The following is a 17,239-nucleotide window of genomic DNA, read 5'->3' as shown; positions in this document are numbered from 1 at the left end:
AGCAGCTGAAAAACTGGACTTCTCTTAACTGAGGATGGGTGCGAATGTTTCTTTTTCTTGTCGGCCTAAGAAAAGGTAAGTTTTTGTCACCATGTGATGGGAAATAAAAAAAGTTTCTTGAATCTTGAATCCTGACAGCACAGAGCTGGACACATTATCCATCAGCTGAGGTAAGGGTTTGTCTCAACATGTGGACAGTTGAGTGTTTCAGGCTGTTTCTCTCAGAACTGTTCCTTTAAGGTACTTTAGAATAGTTGCATCAGCATCTGCACTCGTTCTCGAAGTCATGACTGAACATACAGACATGATACACATCTTTTTAGATTTAATGTGACTTACACTTTGTCATATTACCTCACTCAACACTAATGAAGAGTTTGTTTTGTGCTCTGTTTGTCTACACAGGTCGTCTCGTTCCACAAAGGATAAGAACACAGAAGCTAATAAGGTCAGTGAAATCAAATCAAATCAAATCAGTTTTATTTATATAGCCCAAAATCACAATCATATTGCCTCAATGGGCTTTACAATCTGTAAAGTGAACGACATCCTCTGTCCTTAGACCCTCGATAGGAGTGATGCCGGTGCTGTGGGTTCAGCAGGTTCAATGCCTCCAGGGCACCGTCAGTGCACCATTGAGATTACAAATAAAAGCTCTCACTACACCCTCCATTATGTTGGGTAACTGCAGTTTTGTTTCTTTCTTTCACTGAAATATATTTTCCATACACAAAATGTATTAATACCTTTCTACTTTTTCTAGTCATTACATCTTCAGTGGGTTCTGCGCCTTACCTTTGCCGCTTGAGATTGAGCCATCTTCATCTGGAAGGGCTCTGTTCTCCAAGACTGCCGGCACTGCTGAAGGAGCTGTTGGTGTCTTCACCTGTGATCTCTACAACACATCTACAGGACAGACCGCTGGGAGAATGGCTGTCATGTTCTCTGTGCCCTTTGATTTCAACCTATACTCCAACTGGTACTCAGTGGGAGTCTTTGATGGGAGCATAGAAACCAATTATGATCTTTATTACCTTATGTACTACAGCACAGGCAGCATGTTTACCAGAGAAAAAGCAGGCAACAGACTTGATCACAAGAACGGTCAAGTTGACATCACGGCATTCATGACAAACACCTATCAACCTACCCTGAGCTTAGAAGTGAGAGACAACTGAAGTAAGAAAACTGAGAGGTGATAAAATGTAGATTCTCCTGCAGGCTCCCAACTGCACAATCGCGCATTTTAACAATATTCCTCTAAATATTTTTGTCCATGCCGATGATGAATGAAATTTGTTTTGAGCATTAAGAATTAGTCATAGAAGGTGGTGTGACTTTGTTTTACAGGTCCGCTAATTTCACTTTAATTTCTTAATAAATCACCCCCCAGTTATCACAATAATTCCCTCAAAATGTATTGAAAGTTACAACTCCAACATTATTTTATAAATATATTTCCTCCATTTTCCAATAAGCATTTAATAAATAGCTGGTAGTTTTCTTAAATATATTGTCAGGAAAATTCTGCTGATTTTCATTTCTGTCTTACTTCCTCTCAGCAGGCCAGTAAACTGAAGTGAGTTGTTGCAGCTCATCTTCCAACTTTTTATACTTTGAGACAACAATACATTTGCAAATACATTACTAACATGAAAAATTTCATATTTACAATCATACCTGCGTGTAATAACTGTTTGTGTGAGTGTGACAGGGAAAGAGAGAGAGCCTGTATGTTCATTTTTGAATAAGTGAGAATGTAAATTGTTAAACTGACCAACAGAAATTCGGCAGAAACTAGTTGGAAATTAACCTGCAAACAATTCACTACGATTCAGTGGTCTGCTGAGGGGAAGTTAGCAGAAACCAGTTGAATTTTAAAGATAGTACCAGCTATTTATTAACTAGCAGACCATGTCTATTAATCAGCAACCCACATGAAGGCGGGTTTGACCAACGACCCACAAGTGGCCCTAACGACTCAGAAACTCAGAGCTCACGTGTCCTTAACGACTCTGTAAGGACACACAGAGGTTAAAAGCCTGCAATTCCTCTGCAGTTAGTTAGAACTGAAGAAGCCTCTTGGATGAGAAGTGAAACTTCTTCAAGGAACTGAAACAAGTCCAGTTGCCTACGATAGCAGCACCTAGATTTACCATGACCTGGATGACTGAGAACCTTCAACAACAACTAGCACAATAGTTTTACTAAATAATAATGGGGTCATTTTCAATACACTTGGAGGTAATTATTGTCATAACTTCGGGGTCATCTTAAATACAATTTAAATTTGTAGCTTGTACCACCTACTCACCATGAAATTACTGGACCTGTAAAATGAAGTGTTACCATAAAGATTAAGGATGTCTATATTACTTTAAAGTATCACTCCACTGCTTCTGTTTTATACAACATGCACTACTTGCAGTAAAGCATGTGCTGTGATTTCAGCTGTAATTATTTCTGTCCTGCTTTGTGTGATGATGTAAACTGTGTTATCACATCAGTTTAAAACTCAAACAGTCAGTCTTGATGTGGGTTTTGTCATTTGCAAGCACTTGTAGCGTTTCTGGACAAGAACAGCCTGCACAGCATTGTTAAGGTCTGCTCCAAGATCATTGGAGACAGGCAGAGAGACTTGTGTTCAGAATCAGGTGAAAATGAAGGCAAAGAATATTACCAGCCCAACTGATCACGTTTTGTCTTCGACAAACTTATACTCCAAATCTTTCATTCCCTCCGCTATCATGTTCCTAAATTACGACAGTCCAACTTCCTTTTGCATGACTTTAGATGTCTCAAATGTCTATTTAGTTATTATTTTATTGCCATAGCTTTACCATAGCTCTTTATCTCGCTGTGTTTCACTGACCTGTTAGTTAAAAGTTGTCTGAGTCTGAGTTTGTTTGTTGATCTGTGCTTGTGACATGTAACATATTGGATGTCAATGAAGTTGTCTGAATCTGAATTAATCCTTGTTTGATGCAAAAGCAGAGTAGGCTACATTAGGAGTTAAAAGAACAGATAAAATAACATAAAGTTACTTGAGTGATAAACCAAATCACACTGTCTGTCACTATTCAACAACTGGTCCAACAAACTCCAACCAGTGTTAGGTAACTTTATTTTTTTAAAAGAAACCCATTATGTTACAAGAATACTGTCTACTGAGAAAAGTAAAGTGTTAGAGTACTTTAGAGTTACCAAAAATTACAGTAAAAACCCTTTGTGAGTCATCGAGACAACGTGTAGCCAACTGTACATGTACCTCTGAATGTTTGGACTCTGCAGCCTAATAATAAGAATGACAGACTCAATATAACATTCAAGTAAAAAAATGGGAATATTTCCACAAAGTTAATGCTGTCCTCTCTGCCATATCACTACATTGAATAATCTAGCTATGCATGCTGACACAACTGTAGGTTTTACCTTCCGCTGGCGCGATTTTATTTTATTTTTGTCATGACAAAAGGAAAGGAAAAGACAGCAATTTTTTCCCCAGTAACGGATTACTTTTATGAATTACATAACTAAATAAAAGATTACTTGAATTGCAGAACTAGCGCATTGCGTTACTTTGTACAACAAAAAAAGTAATCTAACAGATTATTTTGTTACCCCCAATGCTGAATCCAACCAATATTGAGGCTACTAAATGGCTGAAATGTAATAATATCAGTTTGCATAGAATGTCTTTTTGTATTGGTTAACAATCAATAAATCTTATTTTCTGAAAAGACTTGCCCACTCTCATGGTTTATACCACCCTCTGTGATCTCAGGTTACTGCAGTTTGGAGAGTGCTGAAGTTAGCATGCTAACCAGCTAGCCCCGGCCCTTCCTGTCTCATAGTCCCACTTTGTACCGCAAGAGGCATTAGCTAACTAGCTAACTGGCTCATTAACTCGTGGTAAAACAGGCAAACTCGACATCGATTTAATAAAACTCACCAGCACAGTCTACTTTGTCTTTTCCTCCGGTTTGATGGAAAATATTCCAGTCGCTTTCACCCGCTGCTGATGCCCGACTGTCTGTGGCTCTTCTCCCACTGCACGCTTCTCCCGTCCCCGCCTGCCGTGCGTTGTCGGCTCCGAAGTCATAAATTGCGGTCCGACATCCTCGTGGTTCCCTGCGACGTGGAGTGGGTGTTCACTTCAGCCATGTTTTGTAAGATTTTACACCGCAGGGAGCAGACTAAGCTCAGTTCAACTGAGAACTGAACGATGTTCGTCATTTTGCGTCAGTTGATATTACCCATAAGTCATTGCGCTCAAACAACTGTCAAACAACTGTCTTCAAAGCCTGCCGCTCGTCCTGGGGGCCTGATGTCAATTCACCATATTGCCTTTTATAAAGTTTTTTTTCAGTCAACATGTAGCCAATATGACCAAGCAAACTAAGTAAATACATGTAAACAACAACGTCAATACAAACCAGAAAATAAAAAAATGATATATATGTAAAAAAAGAATAAGTCAAAATGCAAAGTCAGAGAGTTAATCAGGAAGCTTTTTTGAACACATACGGCTTGTTTAGTTTTTATATGTTTTAGGGATTTTTTTGAAAATAAACAGCTCATTCAAATAAAATAAAAACAGTGGTGTGCTATTTGAAAACCTACATCTATGGATAAAATATTTAGCCTTTTATAAAGAAACATGTCCGTGTTGTGTTTACAGATTGTTGCACTGCCTCCAAGTGGCCAAAAAGGTTAATGCAGGTAAATAAAACAAACACAGGAAGGACAGTAGGCTAATATATATTTTTTAGAGGTCCAGGAACTCCTTTTATTGCCCGTGCAAGCTGCTTACAACACTGTCACGGGTGTTTCTTCATTTTAAATGGTGTTGAACAAGATATTATGGTTGGTTTGTCATTTTAAGTGTCAGCAACATGATAAATACATGCATTTATCTGCAGAAACCATGTGAGATGTGGCCCTTGAGGCGAAATCTAAACACAAACTGACTCTGATGATGTTTATTTGCAGAAAGTGTGAAACAATTGATCCATGAAGTGATCCCAGTGTCTGCTGGTGGAGGTTTGGTATTCTGCGCTGCATTGCTGTGCTGTCGCTTTTAGACCGGAGCTGCTGAGCCTCAGTCAGACTGTCATCATGGAGGAGCTGCGGACGACCGGAGCAGCCGAGTGAAGAGGACAAGACGCCACATCCCATCTCTGTTCCACCCGCTGTTACCTGAAACCGGTGAGAGAAAAAAAATATTATCTATCACTGCATCGATTTTGGTCGCTTGTTTTGCCCGCACGCACGTCACACGCGTCGTCTGTTGCTGCGGGATTATGCAGCGTTAATCAGACCGGAGACGATCCAGCATCAATAATCTGGTTTTACTGGATTATTGCTGCCTGAAGGGCGAAATAAACATTCATAACGACCGAGAGGAGCTTCCAAGTGTCTGCTGCACGATACTGAATATAACCGAGAGGCAACGCCGCAGATTTGAAGCTGCGTGTCGCTCGGTGAGCACCGCGGACAGCTCCGGAGCTGCGGGGGCCTGAGGCTCTCCCCGCATCTCTGTCGGCCTCATCCAGACACACTCAGACACGCATCTCATCTGTTTGCAGGTGATCACTCCACTGAAGACGCCCGAGAGAGAGGAGGAGGAGGAGGACAAGCGGACAAGATGAAGCATTTTCTCAGGTAAAGACAAGAGGCTCCATTACTGCGCATGACGCGGAGCTAAATGTACGCGTATTGTGTCTGAACGTGAAGGAATTCTTTTGTCAGCCTCTTGTCATGTTCAGATGTATTTGCCAGTCCCCCCATTGAAGCTCTCCTCCCATCGATTACAGTATTGTGTGGCCTGTAAGTGGCTGTTGTGGTGTGAAGTGGTTTGAGTGGGTCGCTCAGAGAAAGAGGCCCCTTCATAATGGAGCACATGTAAACCAGGTGGTCTCATCCTCAGTGCCTCTATTAATAGTCCTGGTGCTTTATGTGTGATTCAGTACTTTTACACTAAAGGTACACGAAAATATGAGTAGTGACTGGGGAGCGAGTAAGGAATGAATCAGGAATGACTGGATAGTTAATGATGACATTTTTATGTAGACACATTTATTTAAAGATAAAGGAAATACAAGTATCTTTTCCTTGAAAACATTAATATGAGTGTGAATTTATCATTTTAAAATGTGTGTTAGGTCCAACATGTTTGTTTTGTTTATCTCTGTAAGAAGTTTTGTCTTGTTAATTGTCATTTTGTGGGAAATAAACATATACATGAACCTCTGTGCTGTGCGGCCCACAGAGCGAGCGCACTAGAGACTTCCGGCGACCGAGCCGGCTAACTTCCTGTTTAGCACCCGGCTAACTTGAATGGGGATAAAATAAGTTAATTGTGCAGCTCTTCTAGACTTCTTCTGACCAAATGGTTCAAATTATGACTAAATTATGTATCCACGGTTTTACAGACACATGTTTCACAACATAAGCTTATGGAAAAAAGTATTTTTAGGTCCCAGTGCATCACATCATCATGTATCCGTCGGCCTCAGCCTGTAACCATAACTGTACAAGTGTGCAAAGGTGTTAAGATGCATTGCACCTACCCTGAGGAAGCGAGAATGTAAAGAACATGAAACTGATCCTTGTTGTTTGTGTTGAATTGGTGGAGTGGCCCTTTAATGATCCTGCTCCCATCACCTTTTCTTCATGCTCACCTCCTTGAAGGTTAAGAAAAAGACAGAGTGTCTATATGAGCTGTTTAACATGCCAGTCTCATCCACAGGCCTATAGAGGAGGGATCCATCTTTCAGGGCTTTCTTACCCCTTCTGTCTTCCTTTTTTGTGTTGACATGAAGATGATATTATGCTGTGATCAATCAGCATCTTAAGGATTTATTTCTGCATGTGAAGCTCGTAAACTCGATTCCACAAAAACCAAAGGAAGAGGGAGCCTGTGTGGCTCACAGAGGGGGGATTTGTAGGTTATCTATAGTGCAGGTTGATGTATTTTGTCAGCCTCACTGCCAACGTTAGCCCCGATAATGCCTGAAAAACCAAACGAACAAACACATTTGGGCCCTAAATCTGAGTTTCCATTGGCACGTTGTACAAGCTGTGTTCTGTCCTTCATATTTAGTAATCAAAGGTCATGAAGTGACAGGACTGAAGGTTTTATATTAAGATAACATTGAACGCGTGCAGAGTGAAGCTGGCGAAGGCTGGTAAATCATTTGGTTTTTTAATGGGTCACTATACATTTCCCAAGACACACATCTCCATTTTCCTTCTCGGTGTCACCTGTAAAAATAGCACACTTTGATCGGCTGCATGTCTAACCTGCTCCACAAGACGTGTTACACAGTTTTATGACTTTCTTTACTTTATATCGTCCTCCCCGTTCCTCATTTTATGCTCAACATTATGATTATTATATTTTAGTCTGGATGCAGAGCCAAACCGGAGAGAAAATATATATTTTTACCATTTAAACTGGCTCAGTGTAGATGTGGTTTTAGGCTTCTTTGTGAAATACTGGATCAGCACTGGATCGGAGAAAAGAACATCAATCTTTACTGTTAAAGATCGGGAATCTATACATGAAATATACAACATCTGTCTTTTTCTATCTAATCCCTCCTGTATCCTCCTCTGCAGAGTGGTGACCCAGTTCTTCGTGTTCCTCTACTGTAAATGTCTGTGGCGGGGCCTCAAGTTTGTCGCCAGGAAGTTTACAGGCCGCTGCGAGCTGCAGCGGATCTGCTACAACAACAAACATGGGGCCCGCAGGACCCTCAAGATAGGTAGGCCCCCACACTGCCTGTCTGCCTGCATGCTGTCTAACACTTTAGCTTTTTATTTGCTGTGATCATTTAATTATTTTATGTTTGAATCAACGATCATTTTAAAGCATCTTTACACTGATAAATAACATGCTCATATTCAATATTTTTTTGCATTGGTTTTTATTATATGCAGCTCATGTTTATGAACCTGGCTTTAAGAGGAACTTTGGAAATGAAAACACGTTTGGTTTTCATCCATCCGTCCGTTTTATGTCCAACCTCATTCCTATTCCCTGTGGTAGTAAAATCCTTGAACACGTTTGTACAAATCTTCACAATTTAAAATCAGTAATGGCATGTTTGTATCTTACGGAGGCTTGTTGCGGCCACACGAGATAAAGAAAAGTGGATCACTATCACGTTATAACATGAACATTTTCTTGATATAACAAGATAATTTCACGTTATAACAAGATATTTTAGTTATTATGACTTTCAAACTTGACTTTTCGTAACAATATAAATAACAAGAAAAGTTTGTATGTCGTAATAATACGAAAATATTTTGGCATAAGGTGAAAACCATCTTGTTATAACAAAAAATGTTCATGTTACAATGTGACAATGATCCATTTTTCTTTTTCTGGTCTGGCAGCAATACTTTTCCATATTTTCTGCCTTGAACCATATTCAGCATATATTGCAACACTTTTAATGTGACTGTATGCAGTCGTCTTACACTTTGCAACCATTTCCTTCCAGAGTCATCCATGCGGTACTCTAAGAATGAGGTACGGGTCTCTAAATCTATTGATATACTGAATAAATGTCCATTAAAATACAGATATGTCGCTCAGTTTTCTCTGCTCATGTTTGTTCCTGCCATCTTTGTTGCTTTGTCGTCTGTAGCTGCTGCAGTCTGCCCTCAGCGTCCATCCTGATAAAGTGGAGAAAACTATCGACGACATCATGGCCTTGAAGAAGATCAACCCTGACACCAACCCACAGTGAGAAACCACATTTCATATCACATTTATGTTACTTTATCACTCGTGTGAGAGCGTTGTGGTTAATTAGAGGTTGTCACTGGAGTGTCAACATCCTCAGATTAGCTGTGAAAGTGAATAAATAACACACACTTCTTCCTCAGCAGTGACTTCAGCTCAGACTGTGCCGGTACATGGCCGGTCACTGCATTAATGCTTCTGAATTCCCTGATACGAGCAGCCCGTCCTCTCCCTGCGTGTCCCCAGGCTGGGCATCTCTCTTCAGGCCAGCCTGCTGCAGATTGTGGGCTACAGGAGCCTGGTGGCCGAGGTGGAGAAGCTGCGCAGGGAGCCATACGACTGTGAAAACAGCGAGCACGAGGAGATGCTGATGAAGGTTGTCAGGAACATTCGTCTATATTTGACCTGTCAGTGATCTATTCTGCCTGACACATAGGCACCAGCCCCCTGCAAAGCTAGTGATTCTCATTTTTTCCAGACATACCCTCATCTCAGGTACCCATTCATCCACGCTGCCATTCATTTAGACAATGTGGCCATTCATTGTAGCTAAATCTTTCAACTTCAATTTTAGCTTATTATTAAACTGTTATCCATAACTTTTAGCTTTTTAAACCAGGCTATTTCAACAGTTTATTTATTAAGACAAGACAGGATATATGTGTACTAATCTGTGGTGTGTGTGTGTGTGTGTGTGTGTGTGTGTGTTGTAGCTATGGAAGGAGCTGCGTCCTGACACACCTCTCACCGGCCGCATCTCTAAACAGTGGTGTGAGATCGGCTTCCAAGGCAGCGACCCAAAGACTGATTTCAGAGGCATGGGTCTGCTGGGCCTGCACAACCTGCTGTAAGCTCTCACTCGCTTTATTCGTACTAAAAGTCTTCAGTGATAAATAGCTTCCTAAGAACTGGATATGATACTGTAATGTATAATAACTGCGATCGAATCAAGTCATCCCGTTTTCCCTCGTCTTGAAGCTTCTCTCGTCTCTCTGCAGGTATTTCGCAGAACACGACAAGGCCACCGCTCACCAGATGCTCCACGACTCCCTGCAACCAAAGCACAAGTACATCATCCACTTTTCTCAACTTTTACCGAAGCATGATGGAATTAAAGGGATACACCAAGTGTTTTTGTAGAAAGTGTCACAGACTCCAGGGTGGTAGGATCCCAAACTAAACTGACAGACACCTGGTGTATCCCTTGAACTTTAAACTGCACTTGCTCACCCATGACTCTGCATTTCTGCTTGATTATATTCATTCCTACAGCTTGATGTCATTCACTGCCGCTTGTATTGTTTCTCACCGGCATTTCAGTGAGCTGCCCCATTTCACAAATGAAGACTCTTCTTCTTTTTCTCCTCCACCTCCACCTCCACCTCCACCTTTCTGCCCATGCCTCCTTCTCTGCCTCACACATGCACTGTAGGAGCACACACAGAAAGCCAAGGTACTTGATTTCACTTTCATTCTTTTTTCGCTGCATTCATTGCTTTCTCTTTTGGGTTTCTTGTGCAGTTGTTGTTTCACGCATATAAAGCAGCACGGCTCGGTTTAAGTATATGTAAACGCCCTGCTCTCTTATCAGCCTAAAACATGGTGTGGTAACAGACAGCGCTGTTTTGTGAGCAGTTTTGAAATATTTACATTAACAAATGGAACTGGCAAGTATTGAGAGACAGTCTCTTTCTGGACATTAATTAAAATATAGAATAACACCAGCCTTATCCTTCAGTGACACCGCATATAGTGTGAGTTAAAGTCCTCAAATAAACAAAGTTGTGTAGTAAAGTCTTAACAATTATATGCAAAATAATTTATAAACAGATACAGAGTTATTTTTAAATTATCCTCCTTTGGTACAAGCTTAAAGTCACAATGAACTGAGAAATTAATTTGTCTCTTGTTCGCTGAATTTCCTTACAATTATAATTTTCAATTTATTTTTATATCAAAATCCTGTTAATGTCAGTTTAAGGGAAGATGAGATGTGAACATACGTGTTGATGAGTCACGATTCATCTCTTGCATTTAATATTGACTTGAACTTAAGCTCTCAGTGCCAAATCTGTACGTGTATCACAACATTGACTTTAGTCTAACATCTTTTATACTTTTTCAGACTGTGTCATTCTGTTCCCACAGGATATAAATCTGTTTCAGAAACAACCTCATTAAATCTTCTTTCATTGTGACTTTAAGATTTTTGTGCGCTCAGTGTTGCTACACATGTAGACAGTCCATGACTCAAGTGTGTGTCCTTCACAGTGAGATAAACAAGCCTGAATGGGAGCAGAAGAACATAGACAAAGCTATCGGGTAAGTGTCTGCACATGTGCTGTGTGATGGCATGCACGTGTGTGTGGAAGAGCCTAAACTGGGCTACTGCTGCTGGAGCTGTGTGAGGTTTGGCCTCAATACTGAGTAGTTTGAGCAGTGGAGAGGCTTTTGTGAGTGTGTAAAGGCAAGCAGGAGAGACTGTGTGTTTGTGTGTGTTAATAGGCAGCAAGTGTTGTACCGCTGTGTGTCCTCCTGCTCTCTGCCTCCAGTCTGCATCAGCTCAGATAAGCACCGAGGACCGACTCTTAAAAAGTCACCCCAAATCCTCTTAAACCCACACAGTAATGTGAGGACACTCCAGCAGAGCAGCAAGCTGTAAACAACTGTACAGTGTCTATATTAAAGAGATAGTTCACGATCGGTATACAGTGTTTGCCTCTCAGGTCCAAAGAGTCTATATGCAAATAAACATGTACGGCTGCAAGAAAGAAAGAACTTACTGTATAGCATTTGCCGAATTTACAAGAAGGGCCAAATAAATAAGAAATTGTCAGAGACAGCATTTCATGAAGTTTATAAAGTTTCTCCAAAGTCAACAACTCACAAAATTGAGCTTTTTTTAAAGGGAGTCTGGGACATTCTCCACGGGAGACAAAGAAGAAGCCTATATCGGTTGCTGTTTACTGTATTTGTTAAATTTGACATCAATAAAATGTCTAATTTGATAAATTTAGTGTAAATGGTGAAATCAGTTGACACAGTGTGTTCAAACAGCTGCTAAATGTTGGCAGGTAAGACACACTTGAGGCACAGAAACAGATGTTCTGACACTTTTTACAGGGAAAGAAACAACTCAATGTTTTTCTATTTAATGCCGAATTTACAAGAAGGCACGAATCATTTAGAATTTGTCGTGGCTGTTTCTCAAAGTTTTTTTTAAGTTTCTCCTCACTCAACAACTCTCAAAGTTGCAGCATTTTTAAAGGGAGTCTGGTTGAATCAATCGTGATGGATGCCAAAACTAAGTCTAAACAGTATTTTCACTTTTGGTGCAAAATTATTATTGTTATTAAAGATACACATATATATAGTAAATAAATATTTCATTTTTTAGATTTAGATTTGATTTAATATGGTAGATTTGTTCACTGTTTTCAGAAATCAAAAACATTAATATTTCCATCACCTCTCTCCAGCTACTCTTTTGCCATTGTGGGCATCAACATCACAGACCTGGCCTTCTCTCTGCTGGTGAGTGGAGCTCTGAAGACCCACCTGTACAACGTGGCCCCAGAGATGCCCAGCCTGCTGCAGTTCCAGCAGACCTTCTGTGAGTCCCGCTCGTTGGGAGAGATATTTATTTTTTTCTTCTTTCCCTGCAAAATGAGATATTATATCATCATTACACAATGTCTTTGTTTGGCTTATGTTTTACAGTAAATGTTGCATGGCTGTTTTAGCTCACCTGTTATGTTCACCGTTAAAGCAAGGACATCTTATCTTTCAGAGTTAGAGTCTATAATAGATACATAATATAAGTAATCATGTGATCCATTGTTAATATAAGAATATTGTACCCACCTCTGTTTTTTCTTTGTTTTGCATTATAAAGTTACACATCCCAAGTATCAGTACAACCTCAGTTAATTGTATATGACTATATAAGGTAATAGAGGCCAATTGAGCCCATAAAATAATCAACAACAACTTAAACAAACAAAAAGCAGAACTTGAACGTTTACTTATCACTGCAAACCAAAATATTAGCAATATATGAACAAAGCATAGAAAATTACACACATTCTTTGGATTGTGCTTCAACATGATTTTGGCACAGTGTATTGGCCAGGATTTGTCCTTTTTTCCTGCCAATGCGTATCCCTAAAAATGATATACATTATGGCAGCTCCTGCCCACAATCCTAAATAAGCCTCAAAAGAGCCCCAAATAATCCTCGGCTGTTTTAAATGTCATCCTTCCCCTGTCTCTGTATCTTTTATCTGCAGCCAAGATGGTGGATGAGACTTGATCAATATGTACATACAGATAAAATAAGTAATGTGCCAGGCAAAAGCGAAGACTCTCCACATTTGTTTTACAACTTTATGTATGAGTTTATTCACAGAAGTACATGGCTCACATGAACAAATGGGCTAGCTGATAAGTGCTGTTTTTATAGTTGAGGACCACTGAGGACTAATGACACTTTAAAGACATGTTGATATTCGGGATCGTACAATGATCAGAGAAGAACATGAAGGACGAACTGTTCTCCTTTGCCTCCCGGCAGGTTACCTGATGCAGGAGTTCCACCGTTTCTGGATCGAGGAGGATCCCAGCGACATCATGGAGTTCAACCGGGTCCGCTCCAAGTTCCACCGGAGGATCCTGCGACAGCTGAAGAACCCGGACATGGCTCTGTGTCCCCACTTCTCCGCCTCCGACCTCCACCTGGTCAACCTCTAAACACACACACACCCCTGACCCTCACCGACCCCCTCACTCGCCCCTCAGAGGTCTCCCCCGGATGTCTGGTAGGCTGACTAAAAATCAGAAAACCCTTCGGCTGGACACATCTGGGGAGGCTCTCTTCCTGTCCCCTCTCAGCCCACCTCGTCCCAGCTAACGTCATGTCGCGTCACTGCCAAAAGCTCACTGCACACACACACACACACACACATATGTACACACACACTGCCTCTACGCCCTCACTGCAGCGTTAGACCACCAGCATCAGAGATGACCATAGCGATTGTAGCTGTGCATGAGGAGGCTGCACCACACCATCACCGACTCATCGTTATCTGTTGCTTTAATGATTCATGACGATTGTATCACAGCCGTTACACCTCAGTTAACAACCCTGTGCTTTTTACTCATAACGAACCAAACTTACTTTCTCAGCCAAAAAAAAAAATCCCTTTTAGATCGCGTCAGTTCAGAATATTTTGGCAATTAGCTGGTCGAGCTTTCAGACACGAACGAACAATATTTTGTATTTAAAATGAAGAGCTAAAGATATATGATGTACGTTTAAATGAAAGAAATGTCGCTGGCGCAGATTCAATCAAAAGCTGTCAAGCGATATCGGGCCAGGTCATCTCTGAACTTTGTCTGTATGACAGTAGGTCACTGATAGAGATTGTACTGTACTTTTTATGTCAACATGACGTTAACACCTAAGACTTCTCCTTGCCAAAATATCGAATGTGGAGAACTTAAAATCACAGCAGCAGTTTGTTCTTTGTGAGCTCAAGTGTACGTTTTGTAAACCTGTTAAAAGATGTTCATTAATATTACAACACAGCTTGGATACTAACAGAGCTCCGTCTCTGACGACTTTACTTACTCGTCCAGAAAATGATTTTAAAGATATTTTCTGAACATTTTTTTTTCTCCAGGTTTACAAAACTATTTTTCTGCCTTTGTTTTTGACCCCACGCAGAGATTCTGTTCTGAATGTTTCCTCACACGCTCGCATTCACGATTGTTTGATTCTAGTTTAATCCATTGAATGTGACACTGTGTCCACTGTTGTATCAGCCAAAGCAATAATTTACATTCATTACACTGCACGTTTCTTTAAGTGTATTGATTTGCACCGCGCGTGCCTGAGTAATTTGTTTTCGTTTCTCACTCAGAGCTGGAATGATAATCAATCCGTCGCTGCTACATGTGGCGTTTTGATCGAGGTAAAATATCACCACACTACATTTGAGACATTAGTGTGATTACAGCGTTTTACAACATCCGAATTTGGCAGGAAATCTGCTGCTGTCCTGCAGCGAAAACATGTTCGTCCTCTTAAAGCCAAAGACATCAAGGACTGTCGGACTTGACAGGAAGCAGTTTGGAGTTGGTGGAGAATGTAGTCTCAATGTGGTCTTATTTAAAAATGCTACATAAAGCAGCTTTAAGAAGCATACGTTAGTATCTCTTTCAAAAGCAACAACCAGAGATAGAAGACGTAAAATGTAGAGTTGCTCCAAAGAGGATGAATTAGGTGTTTAATGTCGCTGCAGAAGAGAGCTGAGAGTGAGAATGTAAAATGCTGAAGACGGAGGCGTTGACCGGCCAGTCGACGCACCAGCAGCAGAGCTGTCACTGTCAAACTGAGCTTTCACACAAGGGCAAGAGCTCCATACTGCAAAAATAACACCTCACTCTCTGCTCCCTGCTGTGGACTACATGAATATTTTATCATTTAATTTCTTTGTCTTACCTTTATTTTACCCACGGAGCCCCAATGTTTGATTTTTGCCGATGTGTTGATATGTTCCAACTCATTTCGGCCAATTGTCAATACCAATATATGTACATATATTTACCACCTAATTGCAGACAACATCAATTCTCTTCTGTTTATTATGCCTCCTCTTACTGTGATGGTACTGGCAGATTTTAATGCTTTGCAAACCGTGACATTCACAGGGAAAAACAAGAAAACGACTTAGTCAACAGTTTGTGTTTGCATGCGCATAATTTAGGCGTCATCTCATCGACCAGTTTTACTGGCTTGAATTCATTTTGCGCTGATGACGATATTTCCTTTGAAAGTCTTTCACGGCCAATACCGATGATATTCTGACATTATCCTGAAATCTGTTGGGGTGTCCTGACCAAGACGACCCGCAACATCAGTGAGTCAGAAGAGAAATATGAAACATTGTCTGAGATCAATTAAAGTGCACTATGCAAATATTTCCGGGCCTATAAACAGACACAGAGCTTTTGATGAAAGGAATAGCAGTTTGCAAAAGCTAACATAACTTTTTCGATATACTACAAAGCCATTTGTTTACATTTGTATTTGACTCTACAAGTCCTTCAGTTCAAGATTAAGTAACCAAGAACGAAAAGCATGAAAAGTTACATAGTGCACCTTTAAATTATACCGTTCAAACAATAAATTAATTAAACTTTACACATCTAAATTCTAAGATACCTACCTAAATAGGACAAAATCTCATGGTTGCATCTGAAACTGCCTTCTGACGTAGTGCTTACAGTATCTGTGTGGTAGGAGATGCTGCATGTGTAGAAGCATCAGTAGCTAAAGTCTTTCTCAGTCTATCAGGATTTTATGATCTCAAACTTAGCATTTATTCTGCTATGGCCATTAAATGCACTTTCATTCTTTCGTCATCTCTCTATATGGTTAGTAAAAGTAGAAATAACAGGAAAGTTTGGAAAAATAATAAAATAAAATACTTTTTCTTCTTTTCTTGTTAACTGTCCCGACCCCCTGCTGGGAACCACTGCAGTAAATGACTCAAGAACATTGAATACACACAAAGAAGTCATTGTCTCTGGAGCATCGTGTTGATTATTATCTCAGCTCTGAGTCACTTTTATTTTCCACTGAAAGAAAAATCAACATAAGCCCAAATCTGACACTGTATCTAACATTCATGAGCGTTCACATCGTCGCGTTTGATGCCGACCGCTCTGACAAACGTTCTCATCACTAATCTGAAGATGTAAGATTTTGTTTTTACGGCCATGCTTGCACTGTTGATTGTGTTTTAATAGTATTGGATATCTTTGTCCCATTGAAGTGATGCTTTCTGTCAGTATTATGCAGCTGTTTACTTCAGTGAATGTCAGTGCTGGTTCCATCTCCTGCTTGCATTTTGTTTTGCTTTGCTATGGTCAGCTTTGCACTATTGTAAAAAAAATTAAATGCAGTTTCCTTTATGATAATAAACCAGTAATTTGTGGTATTAGGCTTATAAGGGCCGGTGTGCCCCACGATACTGTAGATGAAGTTAGGTACATGCTGCTGTATATTCTGCTTTGACGCTGCCTATAAGACCACACAATCTGCATGAGGATGTTTTCATTGTCACTACTGATACGGCACTCTGTATTCTGCAGCAAGGCCTGAAGTACTTCTAGATATTGTAACTGTGTGCTTCATTTGTCTGTGCTGTACTTTTTGAGACCACAATAAAAATTTAATGTCAGGAAAAATTACAGGTGACTTTTTATTTGTACATTTTATGGGTACACCTGAGGTAAAACCCTCAGAACAAGAATATTTTGACAGATACTGAAAAATGCAACGTAATGTGTTCAAAATAAGTCTGAATTTTTGATAATAGATTTTCATTTTGCCTCAAGAATATATCACAAAATATTAATGAATGTACATTTTAATAATACATAAATGTCAACTTAATGTAGTAAGTAGTAGTT

At 40.2% G+C, this 17,239-nt stretch overlaps 1 protein-coding gene and 1 long non-coding RNA gene across 3 annotated transcripts; one reads left to right on the top strand and one right to left on the bottom strand.

Moving 5' to 3' along the window:
• Positions 1 to 458: 458 nt before the first annotated feature.
• LOC311269485 lies at positions 459 to 4,309 on the bottom strand. The gene is made up of 3 exons (XR_014624097.1): positions 3,953 to 4,309; positions 796 to 994; positions 459 to 709 (listed from the first exon to the last, which is right to left on the bottom strand). It is a non-coding gene; the product is annotated as an uncharacterized lncRNA (long non-coding RNA).
• A 344-nt stretch (positions 4,310 to 4,653) lies between these two features.
• On the top strand, positions 4,654 to 17,017 carry elmod1 (ELMO/CED-12 domain containing 1). 2 transcript variants are annotated; one of them, XM_084373644.1, is made up of 13 exons: positions 4,654 to 4,722; positions 4,993 to 5,208; positions 5,589 to 5,664; positions 7,624 to 7,769; positions 8,514 to 8,542; positions 8,661 to 8,758; positions 9,005 to 9,134; positions 9,472 to 9,605; positions 9,757 to 9,825; positions 10,191 to 10,211; positions 11,030 to 11,080; positions 12,238 to 12,371; positions 13,332 to 17,017. In XM_084373644.1, exons 3-13 carry the CDS (start codon positions 5,648 to 5,650, stop codon positions 13,505 to 13,507), a joined length of 1,005 nt encoding a protein of 334 aa, XP_084229770.1. In that variant the 5' UTR covers positions 4,654 to 4,722; positions 4,993 to 5,208; positions 5,589 to 5,647; the 3' UTR covers positions 13,508 to 17,017. The 2 variants fall into 2 exon arrangements, with proteins under 2 accessions (XP_084229770.1, XP_084229769.1); XM_084373643.1 differs by lacking the exons at positions 4,654 to 4,722; positions 10,191 to 10,211 and having other exon boundaries at positions 5,085 to 5,208.
• Positions 17,018 to 17,239: the final 222 nt, after the last annotated feature.

This window comes from Pagrus pagrus (assembly GCF_965226575.1).
Source record: "Pagrus pagrus genome assembly, chromosome: 14".
NCBI lineage: Eukaryota > Metazoa > Chordata > Actinopteri > Spariformes > Sparidae > Pagrus > Pagrus pagrus.
Note: the sequence above shows the minus strand (reverse complement) of the source record. Positions and strands in the feature narration are given on the sequence as shown.